At 47.7% G+C, this 27,561-nt stretch overlaps 1 protein-coding gene across 1 annotated transcript in view; it reads left to right on the forward strand.

Moving 5' to 3' along the window:
- The window catches only part of LOC144162276 (uncharacterized), a 200,202-nt gene that overhangs the window by 42,542 nt on the left and 130,099 nt on the right, over nt 1–27,561 (forward strand). The window contains 31 exon segments of the mRNA XM_077692757.1: nt 109–193; nt 386–561; nt 708–851; nt 1,553–1,724; nt 1,859–1,956; nt 2,433–2,576; nt 2,694–2,895; nt 3,190–3,257; nt 3,328–3,471; nt 4,417–4,586; nt 4,667–4,766; nt 4,876–5,019; nt 5,138–5,261; nt 5,344–5,477; nt 5,581–5,746; nt 5,840–5,908; nt 6,033–6,201; nt 6,282–6,365; nt 6,450–6,552; nt 6,680–6,811; nt 6,930–7,021; nt 7,471–7,749; nt 11,576–11,734; nt 12,172–12,301; nt 14,034–14,173; nt 14,399–14,567; nt 14,691–14,834; nt 15,614–15,802; nt 16,933–17,096; nt 17,880–18,024; nt 19,656–19,801. Of these exon segments, the coding sequence (XP_077548883.1) occupies nt 109–193; nt 386–561; nt 708–851; nt 1,553–1,724; nt 1,859–1,956; nt 2,433–2,576; nt 2,694–2,895; nt 3,190–3,257; nt 3,328–3,471; nt 4,417–4,586; nt 4,667–4,766; nt 4,876–5,019; nt 5,138–5,261; nt 5,344–5,477; nt 5,581–5,746; nt 5,840–5,908; nt 6,033–6,201; nt 6,282–6,365; nt 6,450–6,552; nt 6,680–6,811; nt 6,930–7,021; nt 7,471–7,749; nt 11,576–11,734; nt 12,172–12,301; nt 14,034–14,173; nt 14,399–14,567; nt 14,691–14,834; nt 15,614–15,802; nt 16,933–17,096; nt 17,880–18,024; nt 19,656–19,801 (4,385 nt within the window).

The raw sequence follows: 27,561 nt of genomic DNA on the forward strand, positions 1-27,561 counted from the left end.
CCTGCAGTAATTTTCAAGTTGAACATTCAACATTGTTTCCATTTGAAAATGTTCTACCCCTCCAGACCCGCACCGCTCAGTAGTCCTATCATTGTTTCCCGCCCTCAGGAACTGGCAAGATATTCAGGGACTCTCTGCAGCCTCAGTCGCTCGACAGGATTGCTGAACTGGAAGGTTATGCATCTCAGACCAGGTAAGTAAACCAAAAACATCCTTTTTTCTGCATCCCGAGCCATGGAGTATACTAGCAAACATACCCACCGCGAGGGGAAAATAATTGATGCCTGCGTAGCGCCACCCACTGGCAGCTTTGAAAGCGACCGAGAAACTTGGTCTGGCGCCATGACCTGTCGGCTTCGCGTCAGAGTGTGCGTCCTCCCTCCAGGACTTCGGCCGTGATGGAGGCTACCCGGCTGCAGCCGCCAAAGTTCGTGACCCAACTGAACAGCGTCACTGGCCTAATGGAAGGCCAGAGCGCCCACTTTGAGTGCCAGCTGGTGCCGGTCAACGATCCCGACCTCACGGTCGAGTGGTACTTCAATGGCCAACTACTGCGCTCAGGTACGTTCTTCTATGCAGACTGTGGACAACGGCTCAACTTGGCACGGAATAGCACGCCCATGCTCCGAAATACTATTCAGGCTTAGGGGATCAGCTTTTTTTTTTGTTTTATGACGGTCGATAAACGGTGTGGCATCTATTTACAGGTCATCGCTTCCGTACCTTCCATGATTTTGGCATCGTGATCCTGGATATCCTCTACTGCTACGGCGAAGACTCCGGCGAATGGGTCTGTAAGGCGACCAACAAGCTTGGCACGGACGTGACCCGCGCCACGCTTAACTGCAAGTGTGAGTATAAGTTATAACCACTCCAGTATTGTCTGGAACATCTCAAGAACAGCTATTCCAGAGCAATTTTGAGCAATGGGATTGTGCGCTACAGCAGTAAGGCTCCCTAACCAGTTACCAGGAAGAAAAATAGAATTTAGATAAGAGGTTGGTTCAGCTTGGATTAGTAAGCCAACAGCACAATGAAAACAAGGTCTATGAAGGCGACGGCGAGACAGGCGCTGTTAGTGCCCACGTTGTTTTCTTTTTGCTATACTTCCTGTTGCGCTTTTTCCTTCAAAACTTCCTGAATTGAGAATTTTAATCCTCGTGGAATCAGTTTGTTTTATGGGATACAGAACTGCGACACACGTAGTACACGCGTTTTTTTTCTAATTCAGGGGTCATTATAGAATGCACAAATCTGTAATCACGCAGAAATGGACTAATACAATGTCAACAAAATAATGCATAGATGACTATAGAAATGCACTCGTCCGCGAAAAAAAAAATCCATAGAGAACAGTCTCGGCCTTGAACGTGTGATGCGCGTATACTTCTGTGGTACAAAAACTTTAGGCGTTGACTTTCGCATCATTATTAGAAACAGAAGTTATATCCCTACGTACATTCCCGCGGAAGATACTTAATTAACAATTGTAACGATATCTGCCTATCCCTAGGTAGTTCTAACTCTGCCAAAACCTTTCCTGACATCGCAGCCAAGAGCTCCCTGATCCTGACGCCCCAGCTTCCACCTGAGATGGCGTCCGGAACTCAGAGTATCATCGCTCTCGAGGAAAGCCTCTACAGGTCTGCGGCGGTGATGGAGCCCGAGGGGCACGCGGAGGCACCTCGCTTCACTGTGCCGCTGAGCAACGTTGACGACCTGAGGTGAGAGACTCGGTTTCAAATGCTTACGTTGAATGCGCTGGGCGCTATTTACTGCGATGTCGATATAAATGGACGTTTGGGGACCCTCAGCTCACCGTGAGTTGTGCCTAACTTCGCGCGCTGTTTTATCGCAGAGAGGGAGACAACGCACATTTGGAGGCTCGCCTGACTCCAACAGATGACCAAGACTTGACTGTCGAGTGGTTCAAGAACAACATGCCTCTGATGTCAGGTGGGCGACACTCACGCGGCTTACATCGTCAGCCTATTTGCGGAAATTCATCGATAGACAGCACAGAGAAACATGCCCGCACGTTTCGGGCGATGCAGCTTTATAGCTATGCAGTAGGGCGTCCTCAAATCAAAATTGGGAATAGCCATGATGGTGATAACACTTCTGAGTTTGCTCGTATACGTGTACTTCTTTTGCCGACAATTACACTTTGTTTTGGCGCACCTATATCGAGGACAACCAGGAGCTAATGTTTGGAAAGCCCTGAAATCTTAATTCGAGTCTCCTTTTTGTGCGCATTTTTGTGTTTGAAAGTGCTAAATTTGCTTTAAATTGTATCACTGAATGTCGTGCGAAACTTGTAGCGGAATAGTTTAGACGTGCATCCGAGTAATTAGGGTAACCGTTTACGTTAAGTGAAATTAACAGGCAGCACCCCCTTATGCAATTTGCGCTTTCAACTTGTGAAACATCAGGAACCAGGATTCGAACCATCAACGACTTCGGCTTCGTGGTGCTTGAGATGAGCCCAGTGTACCCAGAGGACTCTGGCGTCTACTCCTGCCGCGCAAGGAACCGCTTCGGCGAGGCTGTCACCTCGTGCACCCTAAAATGCCAAGGTAAGCAGGCCTACGAATGCAGCTTAGCTTAAAACCACATGAGTGTTCGTAGTGAAAAGATTCATATAAATTACCCATGAGGCTGTCCATAAGACTAAGGCAACGTTCTCCTCGCAGGAAAGCGCAGCATCATTCTTGAAACTCAACTGCCAGAATCCATGGCCACCGGCATCGAAAAGATTGCCAAGTTCGAAGAAGTCTCGTCAGCCAGGATTGGAGAGACCTGGACGGACACGGACACGGCTCAGCCGCCGAAGTTTGTCACCACGCCTCAGGATCTAACGCTGGGAGAGAACTCCTTGGCCCACTTTGAGTGCAGGTATGCACATGGACACTGGGATGACATTGCTTTTTTTACAACAATATTGCGCATCCTATAAAATCAAGCCTACAAGCTAGCGTCAGGCTAAACTGTCGTATTCTAAAACAATACTTGCAGCCGTTGACTCGGCGAGCGGAGAACGTAAGTAGGATTAAAAATCCAGGCTTTTAAATCAAGCCTCACTCACCCGCAGTTCTCCTGTTGATGTATTTTGTACTGTGTGCAGCGAAATATGGTACGGCATCAGTGTAAAAAGCGGAGTAAGGTTCAGGCACTGCCATTTTCTTGCAGGCTGACCCCAGTTGGCGACCCTACACTTAGGGTAGACTGGTACCACAACGGCAGGCCCCTCGTCACGGGTACGTCGGAAGAAGAGAGTGCAAAATGCAAAGCAAAACTTAACGTGTATTTTGCACAAACCTTATTCAGGTTCCCGAGTGAAGACAATCAGCGACTTTGGCTACGTCATCCTGGAAGTTGCGGGAGTCTACCCACGGGATTCCGGTGTTTACACGTGCAGAGCTGTCAACAAGGTCGGCGAAGCTTCGGTCTCCTGCAAGCTGAACGTAAAAGGTGACTATCTTCGGCACACTGCACTGTTAAAAAAAGTCACATTGAGTCATTTCTCGCGACGGTACATAATTTCCGAACGTAGGATCGAAGGCGAATGGACTTCCGCTTGTTATTGAAGGCAAATTTACGTAAATCTACATAACAAAGCAAGCAATTACTTTTCCAAAGTCACTAATTTATTTTAAAAAATTACCAGAACGCACACGCACACTTTATGATTTAGTGAGCGCGAAAAGATTATTGTCCAATTCCCGAACGTGTCATCCCATTATCATCATCACCATCTTTTTCTCTTCAACTGGCTGGAACGGCACTTATCCAGTGGGGCGATCGTGTCATGAAATTATCATAACCATCCTTTCCCATTTGCGTCTTTTTCTTCTTCACGCCACTACTATGCCTGAGAGAATTCGTCAATAGCCCTTCTTGCAACTACATCTACGCTATTAGCGGAAACTTACTTTGCTACTCATTAGCGGAAACTTACTTTGCGCGCGCTACTCATCACCGCAGCTGCGCGATAAGCGCGCATGCGCGTCTCCTCTCTCATCTCCTCTTCTCCACTCCATCTGCTCTATATAATAAACCCGGTCCGCGCGCCGCTCCCTCAGTTGCTCCTTCGATTGAGTCACGCTGCGCCGTCCGGAGTTCCGTCATTTTTCGTTATTTGGATACCCAATCTCGTGAACGTTTCGGAACCTCCGAGATGCTTCGCATCAACTCAGGGTTCCGTCGCGTGAAGGTGGTGTCATTTTTTGTTTGCAGGAGCTTTTCTGAGAATTTTGGCATCAATTCTAGCAGTCCTTAACCTGACTTTTCGTGTTCTGTGCGCCGTGTATCATTTCGTGTGCCATTTCTCGGCCACGACGATTCCGGATTAGTGACCTACCGAATTAAATAATGCTTTACACAACTAAATAATTATTTCCATCGATTCTAATGCAGGCAAACAATCAGTTGTCATGGAACCACAACTACCTCAAGAATTCCGGTCTGGTTATGAGAGCATCCAGAAGTTAGAGGAGTCCATGTACAGAACTGAAGAGCAAATTTACGACGACGATAAGAAGGAGCCACCGAAGTTCATCACCCAGATCCAGTCTCTCCTGGACAAGGTAACAGTATAAAACACCGTGGCAATGCCTCTGGAGATTAACCCACGATCTTCTCTCTTTCTTTGCACAATAAAACACAGGTGGAAGGGGACAGCGCTCACTTCGAATGCAAGCTCATCCCAGTCGGAGATCCGAACTTGAAAGTGGAATGGTTCTTGAACGGGCGACCTCTTGTCACCGGTGAGGGACATGTTGTAGGCTGCCGTTAACGGAGTGAAGGATTACGGATTCTGTGCACAGCAGATTGTTTCTTCCGTCTATAAAACATCTCGCACTGGCATATTCGCAGGCACACGTGTTCACACCATCGATGACTTCGGCTTCGTCGTGTTGGACATCGACTGGCTGTTCCCTCGCGACTCGGGCGAGTACATGTGCCGTGCCACCAACCGATGGGGCTCGGACACCACCAAGGCGACCCTCAAGATCAAAGGTGAGCGCCGCAGCACGCCTACAGATATACTCACATCCGCTAATCGGTCATAATATAAGCACGCCACAATTCGCGTACCCTGCTCTGGTGACACCCGCGGCACATTTTATCCTTTTAGCTAAGAAGGACATCATTATGGACAGTCAGCTCCCTGAGGGCATGAGCGTTGATAAGCTGCGCGACCTCGAGTACCCGGCGCCTCAAGAGGAGACTGTTACGGAAGTGGAGCTCGTCAAGCCCAGGTACGTCGATGGCCTATTTAACTTTAGCATGCTTACGATATGTCATGAGACCTGCTCCTGACGTCAAACATCCTTGTTGTAGGTTTATCACTCAGATTCAACCCCAGCAAAACTTGAACGAGGGTGATTCGGCGCATTTCGAGTGCCGCCTGGAGCCCACCAACGATCCCAAGCTGAGGGTGGAGTGGTACCACAACGGACAGCCGCTGAGATCAGGTACGTGTGTTCTACTCCGCCATCTCACACACTTATAACCTAACAGATGCATGTAGCTACCGTACCGTAATTCCGATTTGAATTTCTCGCTGATATTCTTTAGGCCACCGCTTCAAGACAACACACGACTTTGGCTTCGTTGCCCTCGACGTCTTGTATGTCTATCCTGAGGACTCTGGAACATACGTGGCTCGTGCCGTCAACGATGTCGGAGAGGACCAAACCCAAGCCACTCTCCGGTGCATAGCAAAGCCAAGGCTGGACTACAGGTGAGGGTACTACCAGCCACATCGTACACGGATCGCTGGAAATTCTTGTCGGAACATGTTATAACTCGCGAGTTTTATGTTTATTTTTTTCAGGACCCAACTACCTAAGGACATGAAGGATGGAGTAAAGAAGATCGCAGAAATGGAAGCCTCATGGCAGCGGTGAGACATTTATCATGCTTTTGTATTTACTCGGTTGGAATTGCCTTTCTGGGACAAGAAATGATCAAAGTATACGATTAATCAGGAAAAATTCACTAACAAGTGTCTCGTTATTTCTTTACAGCACTGAAACGCAAGAGGAAGTAGAGGAGGAGCCTAGCGCCCCAATGTTTATCATGAAACCAGAGCCTCAAGTTGTGGTCGAAGGTGAATGGGCTAAGTTCCAGTGCCGAGTCATAGGCCACCCCAAGCCGAGGCTCATTTGGGTCCTCAATGGACACACAGTTATCTCGGTAAGCATTGACACTTGAAAATTTTCTGTAATGCGTATCTCGAACAGTGCGCTTTAATGAGCCATGCCGCGTTCGCCCAGGGGTCGAGGTACAAGCTGACGTACGACGGTATCTACCACCTGGACATCCCCAAGAGCAGGCAGTATGACCAAGGAAAAGTAGAAGTGAGCACGACTACTTCCATGTTCATTTATTTTTCCCTTATTTTCTGAGCTGGGCATTGTCTTGACACGAGCTTGCCCGCACAGGTTTTTGCGAGAAACTTCTGCGGAGAAGCGTACTGCTTCACGACATTGGAAGTTCGACCCAAATTTGACGACTACAGAGCTGTGCTGAAGCACTCTCCAAAGCGTAAGTAAAATCTACTTGGCTGGTAATGCGTCCGATTAGGGCAACTTACTTTTGTAGGAGTGGTGGTGTTTCGGGGCGTTATCTCTCAAGGGCCCTCGTACTGATCGACTGTTTGTTGAACTTACAGCATGGTACGACCAGGACGTCAAGTCTTACCAGAGATACCGACATGAGACTGAGCTGCAACGGGTGTTTGAGGAAAAGCTCACGCCCGGCGGAACTCGCATCGATGTCTGGAAGACCGAACAAGGCGTTGAAGGTACACCGTAGCGTCATGCGCACCATTTTTGACCACTTATTAAATTACAAGGAGCGCCATACGTTGCGTTCACATATACGCAAGCTTTTTATTAACGACGTTTCAAATTGCGTTCTAGGCGAACACCAAAAGATCAAGAAGAGGATCGAAGAGGAAGAAATTGAGAAGATGAAGCCTAAAGTGGAGCGCTTTAAGACGGACTCCATCTACGTAAGCTTGGCTTTGTGACGGTTACGCGAGTGATACTGATATCCCGGGGAGAACTTCTCTCGGAGGCTTAAAAATGCTACGAAAATTCTAGTTTGGTACACACCCACGGGAATCGCAAGTCTGCAGCTTCCGCAACCACCATCGCTCCCCTGTACTTGCAATTAAGCCTGCTCCATTTGACATTCTGCTGACCGCGACAGTATGCTAAGAGCTGTGCGAACCTGTTAAGAGAGAGTATAGCGCTCCGATTGACAGTGTCATGAAACAGCCTCCCAAAATATCCCTTCCCTTCCTATGGAACGTGAACATGAAATCTGCAAATTTCCGCCGTATCCGTGAGCACATGCATGCAAAGAAGAGCTAACAAGCGCGCAGCACCACGCGCAGTATAATGCTGTTCCCAACAGCTGTTCAAGGATACTTTTCTTCCTCCCCGGTGCCTGACGCAGTACGACGCGCGCACGGGCGAGAAGAAGGTGGAGACGGGCTCGCAGGCGCAGTACATGGCCAAGTACTTCGAGACGGAGGCCGAGAAGCAGCAGCGCGGGCTGTACGGCGTGTCGCCCGAGTCCGTGGTGCAGGGCCGCGAGGTGCACTCCACCACGCAGCGGCAGACGCAGAAGGAGCAGCAGGGCGACCTCGAGATCACGCGCAAGAAGACGCTCACCGAGACGCTCGAGCAGGAGCACAAGGGCGTCACCAAGGAGCAGCGCGTGCAGGGACCCGTGGTGAGCGTCGTTTGTTCCACGAGCACCGCCACTGTTGCTTTTTTTTTTTCATGAACTGTTTTTAACGCGAAAGCATTCATTGGTTAGGCTGGAGTCCACAAAAAGCGCCCGCAACACAGCTTACCTCCGGTACGCGCTCAACTCCCATTGTCTGTCGCGTTCCATAACGGCGCGTGCATTAAAAAAAAAAAAAAAGACGACAAAGAGAAACACTCGGCGCACTCTAAATTCCCATTGGCTGCGACATGTTGCATAGCTTGTACACTACAAAAAAACACAAAGAAACGTACGAGCATCAGGAACCTTGCCACCCGCCGCGGTGGCTCAGTGGCTAAGGCGTTGTGCTACTGAGCACGAGGTCGCGGGTTCGATTCCTGGCCGCGGCGGCCGCTTTTCTGATGGAGCGAAAAGCAAAAGCGCCCGTGTATGCGAGATTTCGGCGCACGTTAAAGATCCCCAGGTGGTCAAAATTAATCCGGAGCCCTCCATACGGCGCGCCTCATCGCCTGCGTTGCGTCGGCGCGTTAAACCCTACAATCAATCAGGAACTTCCCGCAGTTGTGGTTGGCCTCCAGCTTCTGTGGAGGCAGTGCCACAGAAGCATGAATAGTGACTGTAGTAGAAGGGACAATTGGGCTAGTTGGTAGCTGTTCATCAGAGAACAGAGACGACACGCCCTGTTAGGGCGTGTCTTTTTGTCCCTGTTGTGCGAGCGCTTCCACCTTCAACATGAGTAGTGATTCTGCAACAAGTGGGTACAGTGAATCTAATGTCGACGTTTCAGGATGCAGTTGACGTCGGCAGAAGACTCGTCCGCGAACCTATAGCAAAAAGAAACGATTTCGCATTCTCAACTCATCAGAATATGCTTAGGCATCCCCTTCAACTTTTTGTTTAAAGGGATACTCCTTGACCAGCTGCTGGGTCAAGGAGAAGCATTAGTCACTGAACGACACCGACGTGCAAGGCTTGTTTGTTTTCTGGGCGTGGAAAACGTTGCAAAGCAGAGGCGCCTGGTCTCCAGTCATTGTACACACTGGATACAATATTTGCACGACCGTTTCCGTGTTGATGCTGCCCATCCACAGTTGTAATTACATAGTTTATTCAATAATGCAGTTTATAGGTAATTTCTATTAAAGGCGCTTTAATGCGCTGCCGATGTTGCAACTTGTTTAAACGAAGCTAATGGCAGTATTCAGAGTCTGTCCTCCACTCCATGCGTTTGCTCTACTCGGCTGAGCGGAAGATACCGCCATGCATTTACATGCGAAAATTGCTTTGGAGGATCTCCTCGATTGGTGGGTCGACTGGAGGGGGGATTCAGAATACGGTCGTAAGTTTCTTTTTTTTTAGTTTCAACAACTGCACTTAAGGATAAGCAAGGCAATGCCATCACAAATAGGGATAAAATAGTCACAGTGGCCGAGGAGTTCTATAGGGATCTGTACAGTAGCCAGGACATACAGGATAATGCCGAACGAGACACTAGTTCACAGGAGAGAGACATCCCACCAGTAACGACCGAAGAAGTAAGGAAGGCTTTGAAAGAAATGAAAGGGGGCAAAGCACCTGGTGAGGATCAGATAACAGCAGACCTCTTGAAGGATGGCGGAGAAATTGTGCTTGAAAAACTGGCAAACCTGTATACGCAATGCCTAATGACCGCAATGGTACCGGAATCTTGGAAGAACGCGAACATCATCCTAATCCATAAGAAAGGCGAAATGAAGGACTTGAAAAATTACAGGCCGATCAGCTTACTGTCAGTCGTCTACAAGGTATTTACCAAGGTAATCGCTAACCGAATTTCTGCAACCTTAGATTTCAGTCAACCTAAAGAACAAGCAGGGTTCCGCAAAGGTTATTCAACAATGGACCATATTCACACGATCAATCAGGTGATAGAGAAGTGCGCTGAGTATACTGAACCCCTATATATAGCCTTCATAGATTATGATAAAGCATTTGACTCGGTCGAAACCCTAGCAGTCATTTAGGCATTACGGAACCAGGGGGTAGATGAGCATTATGTAAGAATACTAGAGGATATCTACAATGGGTCTACAGCTACGATCATCCTCCATAGGGAGAGCAGTAAAATACCTATAAGAAAGGGTGTCGGACAAGGAGACACAATCTCTCCAATGCTATTCACAGCATGTTTACAAGAAGTATTCAGAACGTTGGATTGGGAACAGGTGGGAGTAAGGATTAATGGAGAATACCTCAGTAACCTCAGATTTGCTGATGACGTTGCCTTGCTGAGTAACTCGGGGGCCGAATTGCAAAGCATGCTTTCCGCACTGGACGAACAAAGTAGAACCGTGGGCCTGAAAATTAATATGCAGAAAACTAAAGTAATGATCAATAACCTCGGGACAGCACAGCGGTTTGAGATAGGTGGCGAGGCAGTGGAAGTGGTAAGCGAATATATCTACTTAGGCCAAGTTGTGACCCCAGATCCCAACCATGAGGCAGAGATAATTAGAAGGATCAGAATGGGGTGGGGTGCATATGAAAGACATTCTCAGATAATGAATAGCAGCCTACCATTGTCGCTGAAGAAGAAAGTGTATGACAGCTGCATCTTACCGGTACTCACCTACGGGGCAGAAACTTGGAGGCTCACTAAGAGGGTTCAACTTAAATTGATAACGACTCAGCGGGCAATGGAGCGGAAAATGATAGGTATAACATTAAGGGACAAGGAGAGAGCGGAGTGGGTCAGGGAGCAAACTGGTGTTAAAGACATATTAGTAGAAATTAAGAAGAAATGGACTTGGGCAGGGCATGTAATGCGAAGGCAAGATAACCGCTGGTCATTAAGGGTAACAGAGTGGATCCCTAGAGAAGGCAAGCGTTGCAGGGGGCGGCAGAAAGTTAGATGGGCAGATGAGATCAAGAAGTTTGCGGGGATAAATTGGTCACAGTTGGCACAGGACCGAGGCAATTGGAGAATAATGGGAGAGGCCTTTACCCTGCAGTGGGCGTAGATAGGCTGGTGATGATGATGATGATGATGATGATGATGATGATGATGACTGCGAGAAATGGCAGCTTTGCAGCCACAAGCGTTGCGACACGGGCTTGCTTTGAAGGCAATTAATGTTTGTGATCAAGACGAAAACAAAGCAATCTGTTGAAAATCCGTCGATTCAGTTTCACCACCAATGACCTCAGTCGGCCAATGTATAGCCAGCAATGGAATTTCAGCGAATGGCGATGCCGAGCATGCAGTTTCAATCAAAAGTTCGCTCTGCGCTGTGGCATCACGCAATGCAAGCATGACGCTCTGCGCTGCGCAGTGCCGCCACAGCGCAGATTAGGTTTTTTAGTCCAGTCTTATGCACGTTTGTGTCATACACCGAATTTGATTTTGAAAGAAAGAAAGGAAGAACAACACGCGACCAGAGTGGGGACCGAACCCACGCCTTCCGGGTTCGGTCCCCATTTGTAAAATTTGTAAAAGCTAATCAAAATTCATACTGTAGTTTCGCGATCGATGGGGTGAATTTGAAACGACGCGGTGACAAAAGAGGGGGGGGGGGGTTGAGGGCGGTTAGTCGGCGGTGTCAAGCCCAACGGAGCAACCCAACTTTTAACGACCTCTCGGCCAGTTAGCGGGACTATATCCTTGGCCACCCACAACAGCGGCAGTCAGAGGCGGGTCACGCGCGAGAACCGTCTCGAAACCAAGCCGGCCCCGGCGAGACCTATTCGTGGCGAGCTCCCCTAACGTAGATGGATGGGCTCCAAACGCAGTATAAATAGCACACTTGCCCATTCGAGCGCGTCACACGTATCGTGTCGTTCCGCTTCGCAGCCCGAGTCGAAGGCTCCCGTTTTCACCAAGAAGCTGCAGCCGTGCCGCGTGGACGAAGGCCGCGGAGCCAAGTTCCAGTGCACATTCACCGGCCAGCCGACGCCCAAGATAACCTGGTTCCGCGAGAATTTCCCCATACAGCCCTCGCAGGACTTCCAGGTCAGCATACGCGCAACGGCCGAGCCAACACTTGTTTGTGTTCGCGAGTGCGCGCTTGTCTGTCGCACGGCCCATGAACTCGGTCCTTGTTTACCATGGAGACAAGACCGAGAAATAAAGGCAAAAAGAAAACGCGAACAGCAACCACCATTAAGGCAGTTTACTGATTGACATCGTACGGCTTGCCCTGGAGAGAGCTTTCACTGAAGGGTGTGGTTAAAGAAGAAAAAACAGACAAACATAGTTTATAGGCAACGAGTAACGGCAAGGACAGGTGTCCAATAAAATTTCGTTAATTTATGCTCCACGGCGCTTGAACATCATCGCACGCCGCATTATTTCTTCCTTCTATGTTTCTATCTAGACCCAACAAAATAAAGATGCACACAAGCGTGCTTCATGTTTCCATGCGTATCTTTCTTTTTTGTTTTATCTAGATTGTGACTACTGACACTACATCAACATTGATTATCCGTGAAGTCTATGTGGAAGATTCCGGCGTCTTCTCGGTAAAGGCTGAAAACCGCGGTGGATCAGCCAAGTCTTCTGCCAACCTGGTTGTCGAAGGTGCGTCGCCATTGTAATGCCATGAATGCATTTTCAGGGCAGCTGTCACTGATTAAGACGAGATAAAAGCTTCTGTGTACAGGAAAATGATATCGTTGCTTCTGCATATGCGATATCAAATTTATATTTGAATTACCGGCCGTAGGAATGTGCTGAGTTCCTGCAAACAATCACACAAAATCGCAAATAAGCAACCACACGCCAATGTATGGACACATACTGATGATCGATCAAACTAACCCTTGAGTGACACTACCAGTGGAACTTAGAAGAGCCTGAATATACGGGCAGCTGCCTTTGCCAACTACTTCTGAAAAGAGCTATCAATCGTGATGCTATACATTACAAGAAGCTTAGTGTTGAAGCTGCTTGTTGAAAGAAAAAGGACGCGCTGAAAAAAAAAAAATCCCTGCACTTTAAAACCACAGCCGATACCAAAATTGCTGAACTTTGCCCAATAAAAGTTACTCTGAAATGTAGAAGAGAAAAATGAGTAGTGTGTTGTAATGTGTAATGTGTAATGGTACGTGAAAAAAAAAAACACCTTATAAGAGACGACCCGAACCTTGTACCTAATTTCCGATATGGGACTTGTCCTCATCAGAAGCCTGACAAGAGACAAAGACCTTTTCGAAAGTTCGGCACTAGGCTGAAGTTTCTGCACGTTCAATGTTTACTGAGGCTATGCTCAGTCTCTTAATGGTACAGTAGACTACACACTCGAAGGCTAAGTGGAGCAGCACTAAAACGGGACTAAGTAAAGCACAGGCGTCTTATTTCAGTGCTGCCCCACTTTGACGTATACCAGTTTCCCCAACTTGAAACCATGCTCCTTCACAATACTTGCGAATTACCAGTCAGTGCGTCGAACAAATACGAATGGCCCATCATATGATTCAAATTACGCGGGGGCAAATGTGATGTCCAACGCATATCACAGTTTTAGTGGCAGGCGGCACTTTCGCATTCGCCAAATGTGGCGCGCTGGTCGAAGTTATCTGGCATTCGTGTGCGTAGGCCCGCACACACGAATGCCAGAAGCAGGCCCGCGGGAGTGTCTTAACCTATTACTTCGAGGTATATTACTTCGAGGAATGGTACAGCACGTTCTCTACTAATGTACTCGAAATGACTTTTTGCGGAAGTATGCAAACAGGGCGTGGGTAACGCTTCGCTGTCAAAAGTCCCCCTAGTTTAGATTCGCCATAACGTTCCACAAAGACCAATCGAAGTGACCAAATGTGCAAATACGGCGAATTATGATGCCCGTGATTCGATTTGACTGAAAATGATATCTTAGCAGGTACATACGAGAATACTAAACGCCATTCACGCCTTGAGTGTTGTACCTGTGCATATCCCATTTGTAGGCCAACTTGTAAGCTGGACCTTGTTATTCTCCGAATTTGTACACTTCGGTCGTTCCGGTTGGTCATTTTGGGTCGTCGTGGTTCAAATGACGTAGGGGGCTTGAGTCTTGACTCAGCCTCGTGGTACAGCGTACCATATGACAGTGTAGTTCAGTATAGTATTCCACAGCATTGCTGCGTGTGCTATAGCAGGATAACACGCGGAGCTGAAGGAACAATAAAAAGTCATTCGAGTTAACTACTCCGTTCTGACCGCGTATAATTGGAACTGATGAACTTTCAATGTCGTCGCGAAATTTGTAGTGTAACTCGCTCTGAACACGGCTAACTGTATGTACCCTTCACTCCTGGTGTTCCAACAGAGAGGCGAGAACAACGCAGCGGTGTCGTTCCGCCCAACTTTACAAGGACCATCCAAGATGTCTCTTCCAAGGCAGGAAAGCTGGTCCGCCTCGATGCCAAGGTCTCGGGATCGAAACCATTGGACGTGTACTGGCTCAAGGTGAATATGTTCGCAGCGTCTCGTCTGTTTCCTGAAACGGGCCAGGCACGCAGCCATTGTGGAGTTTTTCTAAGTTTATGGCCCGTCCTGATGAGACGTAGATGTGCGACGCCGTTACAAACTTTGTGTTACGACTCATTGCAAAAAGAGATTTACAGGCGGCTCGTTGCCAACTGGACGCCCACTCGTGCGCTCACTGGCGCCGCCCGTTTCCATTGTGCGCAGAACGGCAAGAAAGTGGTGCCCGACGTGTCACACAAGATCGTGGAAGAGGAAGACTTGTACACGCTGCTCATTTTGGAGGCGCAAGCGGATTCCGACTCTGGAAGCTACGAGTGTGTCGCCATCAACTCGGCAGGCGAAGCCCGCTGCCAGGCCCATGTGCTGATCGAAGGTCAGTGAGCGTGGCCAGAAATAGCGCCCTTTTTAGCGCCCATTCTGCGGCCAAGAAAAGCATCCGCCCGCGAAGCCCGGCGGCCGGCTCAGTTTCGCCACTCGTTCTTATACGCGTGCGCAGGCGCCAAGCCCAAGACACCGCCGACGAGCCCCAAGGAGGCGCCGGGAGACCAGAAGCCGCCCACAGTGACCGAGCCGCTCAAGCCGCTCGCCGTCAAGGAAGGCCAGAGCGCCGTCTTCCGCTGCAGGATACCCGCTGTGCCAGGTGAGCGACTCTTTCCCGTTTCGTTCCAGATGGACAGCAGTGCTTGCTGAACTTCCGTGAGCAGTGAATGTGTGCGCAGTTCTTTGCTCACGTACGTCCAGTCCTGGCGTTGCGTCTCGACTCAGGACATTTGCGACTATTACTGACGACTTCACGCCCTGATAGACTTTCGGCGAGCTACCAAGTGGGACTTAATTTTTTTTGCAGTGGACGTTAGGATTAACTTTGAAGATGGATCAGCGCATCACCGCAATGGCACACGTAGAGCGCGTTCCCTTGAGCACGTTCCCTTGAGCACTTTGATACTGCTAGTTTACGGAACATTAACGATTTCACGTGCGTACGCCCTGTGGCAGTCTGTTGAAATAGCGGCGCCGAGGGGCCAGATTCTATAAACGCTTTTCACATGACTCGTTTACAGGATCTCACCCCTCGTGCGACCGATTTCCAAGTAGACGTATTCGTTAAAGCACTGAGAGGACTTACTCCGTTTTGGAGCGACACATTACTTGCTACTTCAAACTTATGCCATGCGGAACGAGGTACCAAATGCGTTTTGTGGCCTTTTCTCAGCGCGTAACTGGCGTTTTGCACATAGTAACTATCCGACGTCACTTTATTCGGACTTGGAATGACCACGAAAATTTTCTGTGCCCTCATACATATGTGAATGTGCTACTGCGCACTCCACCTCATTGCGGCATGTGAGACTAATTTCTCACTGAAGCCATTTACTGTGCATCCAGATCCTTACGCCTGCCCTACATTGTGCCACGCAGGAGCCCAGGTAAAATGGTTCCGGGGCGACCAGCAAGTGAAGCAGTCGCGGTACTTCCGCATGTCCCAAGAGAATAACCTGTTTACGCTGAAGATATCCGAAGCGTTCCCAGAGGACGAAGGTGTCTACAAGTGCGTCGCTACCAACCCTGCGGGAACTGTGTCAACCAGCGCCAACCTTAAAGTCATCGGTAAGCCCCACTTCCTTCCCACGGAGGAAGCAACGGCTATTTTGCTTCGACTCAAATGCTCACTCTAAGAGAGAGAGAGAGAGAGAGAGAGAGAGAGAGAGAGAGAGAGAGAGAGAGAGAGAGAGAGAGAGAGAGAGAGAGAGAGAGAGAGAGAGAGAGAGAGAGAGAGGAGAGAGAGAGAGAGAGAGAGAGAGAGAGAGAGAGAGAACAAATTTTATTTGTCTCTGGGATTAGCAGGGAAAGGGGGGGGGGGGCGGAGGTCCATTAGGCCTCCGCCACGTCCAGTGTCCTCGACGTCACCAATAGTTGATTGGAGATGTCTGGGCTCCCCAGGGCCTGTTCGCAGAGGGTGGAGGAGGTAAGAGGGTGTATGGGGAAGCTGGACACTCACAATGGGAGTGCATGGTAGTGGGTGTCCAGAGGCCCACATGACCCGAAGAGCAGTTCTCACTCTGGGCACACCAGACGTCAAACTGAGCCGCGAAAGCATTAGAACTGCTCCCACGTGAGCACTTCTAACGCTTTATTTTCGTGCCTGGGTGTGGCTGCATGGTCGCGAAGCGAGAGGCGAGGACAGAGGTGGCCTTAAGCAACGAGATGTACCTGTGTTCTTGTGACTGGGCAGCGATTAATATATGCAGATGGTTACGCGCTTAGGGACCGGCAGTGTACAAGCGTTATAACAATGGTGCTGATGGCCTCCCAATCAATGGAAGAGGCATTCGTTCTGAACCAACACCCACATCCTGATAATTGTGATGATGATGACCTATGATTTATAAAAAAATATGCCCATATGCACAACTGGCTCCCGAAAGGCGATGGTAGGAACTGTGGATCGCGGCATACACCGCATGTTAAGACGTTCTATTGCAAAGTTTCGTAACAGCTGACTTAATTGCTTCGTTAATCATCAGCCTAGCACTGCAGGGCTGCAAAGTCCGAGCTTCTACGTCCCAAAGCACTCTATGTCGATGGGCTAGGCCACGGGCGTTCTCAAATAACGCGGGACTGCCGCCAAGGAAGCATTTACAAGTGAGCGCTGGAATGAGAAGTGTGCTACGGGATTATCTCGCGAGGCGAGAACTGCCGCGGGGCGTCTCACCGAGTGCCTGCCCCGTTCCGCGCAGTTCCCGAGCTGAACGAAGTCCCGCCGACTGTCACTCCTCTGGCCGACCTGACCGTGCCCGAAGGCTCGCCTGCCCGCTTCGTCACATCTCTGGGAGGCGTGCCGCCGCCAAAGGTCGTCTGGGTCCGCGAGGGACACATCATCAAGCAGTCCCGCGACTTCCAGGTGAGTCGGTGTTGTATACGCTCCACTTCCCGCCGCACCATACATGCCGACATGCGGCGCATAAGCACGGCCTTGCCTACTCAAATAGAGACGGATAGGCTAAGGGCAGGAAGCAAACACATTTTCTCATTCTAAAGAAAGCGTTTTGTACGCGATTATGTCGTTTTGCCGGCTATTCTGTACATCAAGCTGTTGCTGCGCGTACACAGGCTTCGCAAAAGTCCCACTGCTGGATACCAGATCTTAACTTCAGATATGTATTTCGAGCGTGGTAAATGTTTTGATATATATCAGTTAGGTAAATTTGATAGCTGTTGTGGTTCACGAAATAGAAGATGCATTGTTAGTGTTTCGATTTTTTCTTCCGATTGGCGGCACTTATTTCTGCTAAACGGACGGCCTAGCTCAAAAGTTCGCTCCAACAATTCACTATTTTTCAAATTGTTTATTTAAAAATATAAGTTTCGTTCGAACTGGAACCTGGAAGTTTCATCTTCGCGCTGCAGTTTAGTTCTGTAAAAGCACGTAGGGGGACTCGAAGTTCAGTTCGACTTCACCAAGTTGCATTGCCCGTAAAAAAATCTTCCTGTTTCGACTGTCAAGGTGGCCCGAAAATAATTTCCATTGGGCCAAATAAACACGCGTCGAACAAACGCGGCACGGTGGGTTGCGCCGAGTAGGAGTTCCCCAGTGATCAGGGGCTAAGCCTCGCGATACTTTGTGGTGCAGAGAGAGACTGTGCGAGTGGCCACTCACGCTCCCCTCACTCCTTCCTCGTCGCAGATGAACCAAGACCAAGGCTCGGCTTCCCTGGTGATCAGGCACACGTACCCCGAAGACGAAGGCGTCTACGTTTGTCGTGCCACCAACGCCTCTGGCCAAGCCGAGACCTCTGCCCGGCTTACCGTGCAACGTAAGGCCAAAAAGTAGAGGTCGCGCGCTGGCCTACTCGCTCGCTGCGGCGGCCCGAGGCAACCCAGTCGCGACGGGTGCGCCAAAGCCACCTAAATTGGGAGAGATAACGTCAACAAACAGAAAAAAAAAGAACGTTTGGCTCCTCACTCGCGAGCGCTAACCGCTTCGCAGTAGAGCGCGTTTTCTCCGTTTCTCTCTTATTTTCGTTTGCGTCGACGTACAAACTTTAACGATTTATTTATTTCTGAGCTAGTCATCGAGAAGAGAGTGCCTACATATTTTGTTAATTTGTTCTTGTTTATTTATGTACTAAACACAAAATTCAAAATTGGAGTTTTTACTTTACGTTGCCCTCATTTTTTGGTAACTCGATGCTTCCGCCTCGGTTGAGAAGATTTTTGTAAAGCAAAAGATAATTATTGTACGTATAGTGGACGTTCCCTTTACCTTTTTTTATACAACGGAGCGGCGACGCTCACGCCTAACAAGTTTACTCGTTCCATTAACAGATTTACACTTAACAACAGGGTGAAGGTTTGTAATGACTTACATCTCGGTTTACTGACGACCGACTTTTTTTTTCTTCTTTCTCGCACTGCGGCGCGCACCACTTGAGTCAGCTAGCTGACATTGGCGCCGTAAGGAAGGGGACAAGTGCGAGCGTTTGTCAGTACTTTTTCTAGACTTAGATGTGCATTCGTGAGGAGCCTAACAGTTTTACCGCGCACTGAGGCTGCTACCTCTTTCGCCTAATACTTTCATTCGTAGCAATTGGCCAGCATCGACAGCCTTACGATTCCCGCAGGCCGCGAGACTATCGGCACTGACGGACATCGGGCACTAGGCAGGTTAGGCAACTAACACTTAACCATTCGGTCAAATCGAGACCCTACACTGCCAGCCATGTCGATATGTGATAATGTTAGCCGCTGCCTTTTTTTCTACAAAACTCCCGAACGTTTCTTGTTTTTGTTTTGTTTTGCCGCGACACAGCTTTTGCGCGTCGCAGTACTAGTCACTGTTGGCTTCGCTGTAGCGGACACCGGTCCTCGCGCCGCCCCGCTAGCTCTCGACGTGTCCGTAGTGCCGAGCCGGCCTTCTCCGGCAGTAGAGGCGGTGGCTAGCCTTGCGAGCCTTAGGCGAACGCTCTCCGTCCTAGACGTCGAAGTGGCTGAAACGTGTAGCGATTGCTTGTGGAATTTCAATAAAACCAAGTTATGCAAACATGTTGTGTCTGATTTAGGCTTGCTCTCTCAGACTCACACTTTGTCAGATCATTTGCATGCTTTTTTTTTCTTTTTATTCTTATAATTATTGCTCTCGACTAATTTCTTCTATTCTGACGTTGATTTGCAAGTCAATAACCTTCTTTATTAATAAGACTCTACTGCAAAATCTCTTACTTTTACTTTTTTTTTCTGCGAAGCATGCAAAGACGAAAAAATAAGCATTGGCGGCCTAAAAGTGTGAGGGAGTTAGGCCTACATCTGACACAGATGTGCTGCACTCACAGTTCGGCGAAAAAAACAAAAAAACGATTCCCCGAAGCCGAAGTGGTACGTCCCTCCGCAGCTGCTTAATCTGGTCTCAGGAGGCCTGCTCCTTTGCAGCCCAAAAGGCCGCCCCCGCCTTGCACGCTTTTAGGCCCCCGCCTCGCCGCGCCTCGTCTCTGCTCGCTCACCAATCTTGCATGGCTGGCGCGCACGTTCGCCAACCTGGCTGCGCGGCACCGCACGGGCGCCGCAGCTCCAGGAGAAGCAGGCTCGCGCGATCTCAACTGCGCCTGCAGCGCAAGAGGCAGACACGGGGCACGGCAGCATGCCTGCTTTCGGTTCTGCGCTCTGCTCGAAAAGGGCGGCGCGAAGATACCAGCCCGTTGCGCGCTGTAGCAGCCGTGAACAACCAGGCAAGGAGAAATGCCTAAAAGGGCTGATAGCTGCGCGCAAAAGTGCCACCTTGACAAATGCTTGGGCAGTGGTCATCCATGTCAAAGCCCATTTCGCCCAGTACTTGGCCGGGAAAAGCCGGAAACTAAATGGAAGAATTGCGCGGGATTCGCGTCAGGCGATTGGGTCAAATGTCTGACGCTGAAAGCAATGGAGCAGTCGCACGCTCAGGCATTGATCAAGGAGGCATTTCATAGGATGCTCTGGAACAGAAGTTGCCGGAAAGGAACGTAGATGGTTTCGGCCTGCACCCAGCCTTCCTCGTTGAGCCAGCGGCCACTCGACGACGACGTTGGCGAAGAACACGAGTACGTCAAACCTTTTTGGGGGAGTACAACGCCTGTGTTCCGTGCTAAAGAAGCGTAATCGTTCAACTGCGGTAGATACGCAAGCACGGGTTCCAATGTGAAGCTGGTTATGGAGATGAGTCGGTAATGGCTGCGGCAGATGTCGAACATGATCAATAGATTTCGGTCTGACCCCTACTTAGACGTCTGATCAGTCATAACCGAGCCAGCTCTACGACCTTTGTCTCGGCGCGGATGCACAGCAGGCACATACACACACGAAAGAAACGTGGAAAATAATAGCCGCAAAGACGACAGTGCGTTGCTGCTGCTGCCGCGTAGAAAAAACCATATAGCTCATATGTGACTACTCTACTCGTCGCGACTGTGACTGTGAGTCGGAAACATGCACCAGCAATCTATTAAAAATGGTCAAAGTCACATTCAGATTCCGGATCGCATTTGGTCGGAGGCAAGTCAACAGACGAACTCGAGGGCACGAGCCGGAAGAAGCATAGATTTGCCAAAAGCCACCACGAGGTTGAAATATACGGACAAGGCATCCCCTTATGTCTTGAAATGCACTAAAGAGGCGTGTAGCGTCTTGGGTGTGAGCTTATTCACTTCAACAAGTTCAATTTTCTGGAATGAACGTGCTTTTACGCGTCAACAGTTCAATGAGTCGGCAATGTGCCGGGCTGAATATTTGCGGTCTTCACAGGTACTTGGAAAGTTAGATAAAACAAAGAAGAAAAACTTCTATGAAATAACATCACTTATCTATTACAAACCATCTTCCGCTATTCATACTATTGTTACCATGCAATTTATCTGTTGCATGGTGGACGAAGTTGACAAAAACGACTTCTGGGGTTAGAGGAATGAGGTAAACGGAGATCGGTGTATTTAAGAGAAAGTTTATTAGCTCACGAATACACGTTAATATATATGCAAAGCTCAATTTCATCCAACATGAATTTGAGCCTTTTCAACGTGCAAGTCTCAATTTATACGTTTCGGCACTGTGCAACTACATTAGCGTCACTGACTACACTAACAAGACAGTTACTGCAGTTGCCGTCACGTCACGTTTTACTGCAGTGTTCACGTCACGTTTTAAAATATTTAACCAGTAAGCAATCCAACCATCAGTCTGCGCGAAGAGTCGAGCTTTCCGGTGATTACGAATTCGCTGCCTCCATGAATAGCTTGGAGCTGGGAATCGTGCGCTCTAAAAGAAACTCTCATCCGTGTACTGCATCACTGCACCAGAAGGACCCCCTCGCTACGTCCATTGGAGCAAATTTGACAAACTACAACCACGGGACTAAAAATGTATCTGCGCTGTGACACCATGCAATACAAAATATCGCTCTTTGATTGCGTTATGTCACAACGAGGCCACATTTTTTTGTAAGACTTGGTCGTTGACCTACATTGTCCATAAGATCGCAATAATTGGTCGTTCAGGCGAATTTTTATAAAACATGCCCGGGGTCGTCTTTAGAGTGTAGTAACAAGCAGACCTGCACTCAGTCCGTTAGAATTTGTGATAGAACGACTTCCTATATATTCTTTTTAGGTTGGTTGCCAAGTCTTTGCGGCGCGTATCAACTGCCAACCGCTGCCATTCGTGACAAGAGAAAAAACGTGAATAATTCAAACGTTCAAAGTTCAAAGACTCCAAAAACCTACAACACAACAGAAACTGTTTAACGGTAATTCGATTGACGCGAAATTTGGGTACTCTCGAAACTTTTCGAAAGCCTAACCCCCCCTACGCGTTCCATGATTTTTCACCTGCTTTTCTCGGAAGAGTTTTGTGGTTCCCTACCGACTCCTTGCAAATGCCACCAGCGAAAGTTGAGAAAAACATCGTTATTGAGAGGTATATTGGAGCTCAGTATAGGACGGTGAGCTATTATGACCTGCAAACAGCCTTGCCTACATTTACCCTAACTTGGATTCAAGCGACTCACAAGGGGAAAAAATGCCCTCCGGTAACAACCACAAGCGCACGCATACGAAACTTTGAAAGCTCTCGAAGTTTAAGAAGAATGTTAAAACCACCTACTCAACTTACGTTTCGCCTGCCCCTCACTATCATCGTCTCGGTGTTTAGTCTGTCCCCCTTGATTCCCAGCCGACCGTTTTCCGCGTTTCAGCAGTGTTACTAACTAGTAGCTAGTAGTTTCTTCAAGCTTTCTTCGGTTACGAGGTACATCAAGCTGCTGTATAAGGGATTTCTTTTTGAAAACTGACTCGAATGAAAAGATAAGGAAGAAATAGGAGCATGTGTAGAACTAAAATATCAAACGTAGATTAAAATTCACCCACACTGGCAAGCGCAATGCGTATTGAGGCACCTGTTTCGCAAGAACATCCTACCAAATTTAGTGCTTTTATTTTTAGACTACCAGCTTCCGTTTCCACTCTTCCCAGTACGAAACAAAATTTTGTATGCCACCATTGTTGGACGTCCCATATTTTTGGAATGCGGACCTGTGAATTTAAATTCTAGCTGATTCACTTATATCGAAACTCAACTTATATCAATACTTACTTATGTCGAATTTAGTCGCTTGTGTAGCTCAATTGGTATAGCATCAGACGCATTTTCGTGAGGTTGTTATGGGTTCGGATCGCACCCGCAGCGCAAACTTTTCTCCATTCTTTTTTCTTTGCTCTCATTCCAAAGTTCCTATTTTCACGCAAAAAAAAGAGCAACTACTTTTTCTATCCCCTCGTTCGTGTTCTTAAGTGTTAGATTTTCTTACTATGTCTACCAGTAATAATTTGTTATGGAGTTCCTCTATAAATTTAATTTTGCTTTGAACACTATACACTTTTGAAAATGTCCAGAGCCTGCTTGCCCCCAATGCACAAGGAAGGCCAATAATTGCGACCAAATCAGTAAAATAGGTCAATGACCTTTCGGTAAATCACCAAAGGTCAATGACCTATCAGTGCAAATTTGACTCGAAAAATGTCTGCGCTGCGACGTCGCCAAGTGCAAGCATTGCGATTTCCATTGAGCGATGTCAGAGCGCAGACAACATTGTTGAGTCAAATCATATGTTAGGTCTCTTTATGCGCCAAATTTTATCCCGCGGACGCCACGATTGGTCATCAGGTTCATTGTGACAAAACAGACACACATACATTTTTAAAGACGATCGTCTTTCTTGGGCTACTTAAACCTGAAAATTTTGGTCTGTCTGTCCGCATGTCTGTATGTCTGCCTGTTTGTCCCTCGATTCAGCCACCTGTCCGAAATATTAAAAAAAATTCTTAAACGATAAGTTTTTATAGGCAAAACTTTTCCAAACCACTAAACCTGGTACCATGCTTCATACGGAAAAGATAAGGCAGATATGAGGCAAAGCATCAATACATGACTGGTACTAGGCAACGTTCTAGTACCAGTCAGAACAGATAAAAATACGAGTTGAAAACAATATTGTGACCCAAAAATACAAAAATAGCTTGCGCCCGAGCGTATACCTCGAGGCGGAATTTCAAGTCCCCCAGTACCGAAAGGTTCCAATAGATGGCGCGCGAACAGTGAAATGCGGGAAAATCGAATTAAGTTGAGCAAACCTCCTCCGTGTTTATCGTGGGAGGAGTGAGACGGGAGGGGAAGAGTGTGAGAGGTGGGCGCGGGAGAGAAGAGCGGCAGTTACGTGGCAAGTGCGGCAGAAGATTACAGCCTCTTGACGACATTTGCAGCGAAGTGCGCAGATACGCGGCCAATTATTTGGGAGCGTACATTGGCGGAGGTTACAAAATCTTTGTGGCACTGCGCAGGCCGTGAAGATACAACGGACAGCTACGAGAGAAATTGCGATAGCTAGGTAACTGCTATGGTAATAAACACGTAAGACACGCTAAAGAAACTTTCTCTACGACTGGCTTGTATGCTGTTTCCCTTTCTATAGTTGCTATACCCGTAGTATTTAAGCCACGGTCGTCACACTATTCACGAAGCTTTGTTACGTCCTGATGGAAGCAAACTAGCTGGCTGGCTAACAGGAAATCAATCATTTATTTGCGCTTTTCTTTGCGTTTATGGAACGAGCTGTCAGGCATACTGTTAAACTTTCGGCCTTAGGATGATCGTGGCCATCCCTTGTGTGGCTGCACCGAACAGAGGAAGAAAAGGATATAAAAGGTTCGCTCGAGCTTTCCCGAGTTATCCACTCCGAAGTCAAGAAAATAAACATTTCGCATGCCAGGGTGTGTGGCTCGTGTCTCAGGAATTGTGTCTGAAAAGGATGTCAACGATAGCGTAAGTTTGAACACATTTTCGAGAAAAATATCACGCAACCAAACATCATTTTTAGCAGCTATTCACAATTTCACCAGCTCACGGTCGCGTCGAGAGATCAGCGGGAATAGGCACACCTTGATTGCATCTACGCCTGAAACTGACGGCATTGGACAGGAACATCAGCCAATACTTTTCGGTGCTCGCGTTCGCAAACCTAATTGTTCTCCCGTTGAATTAAAAGTGTCTGAAACGAGAAACAAGTTACGCTAAATGTTGGTAGTTTAGAGAACATTCCGCCCACACCTACAAACAACCCATACTCACACTATTTTTATTGTGGCATCCGGACCTTTCCTTGCACACTTCCCCGAGCGACCAAATATCTCACCTTCCATTTTCTGCGTACACGTCAGTAATGGGCACGTTACCAATACAACAGTGTTACAGTTACAGGAACTTAAGCCAAAAAAGTAACTATCACAGTTACAGTTACAGAGTTTCAAAAGGAACTTCTTACAGTTACAGTTACTGCGAAAAAGTAACGTCGTTACTTTTCCGAGGAATAAATCACAAACCAAAAGATAGTTTGTTCAATAGAAACGTACGAAGGCATGCGGTCAGTCAAAATTGTACGCGGGGGCACATTAAAGCCCAACACCACCAATCGTTGTGTACGCCTCATTTTGTCGCATAGATTTTTTTTGTTGATACACCCTTGGTGTAGGGGAATTTATTTGCAAGACGCACTGTAACTTAGGATGAGTTGTTTGTCAAAGTTGGCATCCTAGAGCTTCCCGCTTGTCAGAGGTCTAATTGCCGGCTCATTTTTTTTTTCCGCTCTACTCAAGACGAAGGAAAAGTTTCAAGAAATCACCCTAAAAACCGACTTCCGACATCGGTCTTATGCATCGGTCTTATCGGCCTTATCCTTCTAAACTTCGAGGGTAGCCGTGTTGTGGAAAGGTAAGAGGTGAAAATGATATTGCCACGAACCATGTTTTGGGCTTGTTTGTCGGCTTGAAGAGGGTTTAGGGTGCATGTACCCAGCATCTTCACCAGATGTCACGAAGCCATAGACGACGCAGTTGTCTTCAAGGAAAACAAGTTTATTGGAGCGAACTTGTGCTCCCCTAACAACTCAAAGAATACACAGGCGGCGAAGCAGCAGTCAGCAAAGTGACGTGCGCAAGTGAGCTTCGGCGATTCGAATGCCGCGGCGTCTGCTCTGCGGTCATTTATCTCTAGGCGCGAGGGCTTCTCGAACAGTCGAATTGGATCCAGAACACTGTAGATCATGGAAGATTATTCTAGGCTGGTGATGTTAGTTCGCGGCACTCTATCTATCAAAGGAGATAAAACGTGCGGCATAAAGAATAGAACATGCAATTCACTTGACCGACGGATAGCAGATAACAGCCCGGCGCAGCCGGTCGGCAAAAACAAAACATAAACAAACAAACCCAAAACATGGTTCGTGACAATATGGGAGAGCAGTAAGTCTGAAAAAGTGGAAAGAGAGAACTCTACGTCGGCCTTCAACGAGTGTTGCTAGAAGGAAGTGACTGTAACGGCATTTCCTGTTACAGCTACTGTGTAAAAAGTAACCGTGTTGCAGTTAAAAGTGCCTCTGACTTAAAAGTAACTAGTTACAGTTACAAGTTACTGAAAAAAGTAACCAGTTATCGGTAACGCGCTACTAGTAACTAGTTACTGCCCAAGAATAGTACAGGCGCTCTATTTGCAAACAGCATGTTCGACAAGCAATTAAGAGTTACGTTAGGTCAGCTTTTTTCGCTCGTAAAATATTTTTGAAGAGTCAAATAAGTCATCGTTCAACATCGGAGAGTAAAAGAATGTCCAAATTGCTTCTCGAAACAAGACACCTGACGCTCTTCAGGTTTTTGCTACAACAGCAGTTAACTTACTCAAACGAGAATAACAATCCCGCGCCGTAATGTTTCCAATAACATCACTTCCATCAAATTTGTCTTGCAGAGCTTGACAAACAAAACAGGTTTTAAACTTCTTGTGAATGTGTTCTTCCGAAAAAAAAACGGTGCGTCAGGCTTGACAGTCTACGGAAATATTTAGTCTTTTCTAAGACCTTTTATATTATTTCTAGCGGTTAAAGGTTGCCATAAAACGTGCAACAAATAAAATTTATAACCTGTTATATTTCCTGCCTGCTCCTTCTATGCTCCCCAAAGTAACAGCAGCAGACCCATATTCGTTTAGGCTGTGATTTCTAGCCTAAATAAAAGTGTTTTCCTAGAATTAAAATTGATAGTTAATACAGGGAATAACAACGACAAAAAGTCAAGCGCACAGACAAAAGCTAAAAAAAAATTACATCCTAGAATCAAAGGGAAGCAATAATTGGTGGGTTCCAGCTCGATAAGATTATGAGTCAAACATCTCCTAACGTTAAAGATAACGCGTTTTACACCCAACAGAGGCACACGACGGGGTATTTTTTATTATCAATTTTACACATCACTGCAAACGTGCGTTTCAGTCACCCATTGTGTCACAATTAAAGTTAGTCGGCTGATGGCTTTGAGGCCCAACGATGGAAGCGCTTTCTCGAAAACACTTTAGCCCAAAACGACAAATACCATACACGAACAGACATTGAGCTTTATACTAAATCACATGCACGGAAGCAAAAAAAAAAGACTATTCAAATACAACGCTCTCACATCGCATTTACAAGACGGTTCGCACGCCAAAGCGCTTTATTATAGGCCACTGTCTAGCTTGGCATGGCTGTCACATCACGAAGACATCACGCTATCCTGACATGGCAACGGCTGCGAACACCGTGTACGAACGGATAGCTCTTCTGAATATGCCTGTGGTTTCGGCACAGTTAGTGCCTTGCTTCCCGAACAACTTGCAGGCATGCTGTCGCTCGCTGTCGTCGAATGTTTCTTCTTAACGTCTGTCAAGGCCTGCTGAGCTAATATTTCATTATTATTGCTTTAGTCGTGGGCATCCCGTGGTCTCTCTCCCACAACTTTAGCCCTCTGTTCAGGAGCACCGGCTCA

Source organism: Haemaphysalis longicornis, unplaced genomic scaffold (genome assembly GCF_048455015.1).
Source record: "Haemaphysalis longicornis isolate Haplotype H1 unplaced genomic scaffold, Haemaphysalis longicornis Haplotype H1 scaffold_1, whole genome shotgun sequence".
NCBI classification, from domain to species: domain Eukaryota; kingdom Metazoa; phylum Arthropoda; class Arachnida; order Ixodida; family Ixodidae; genus Haemaphysalis; species Haemaphysalis longicornis.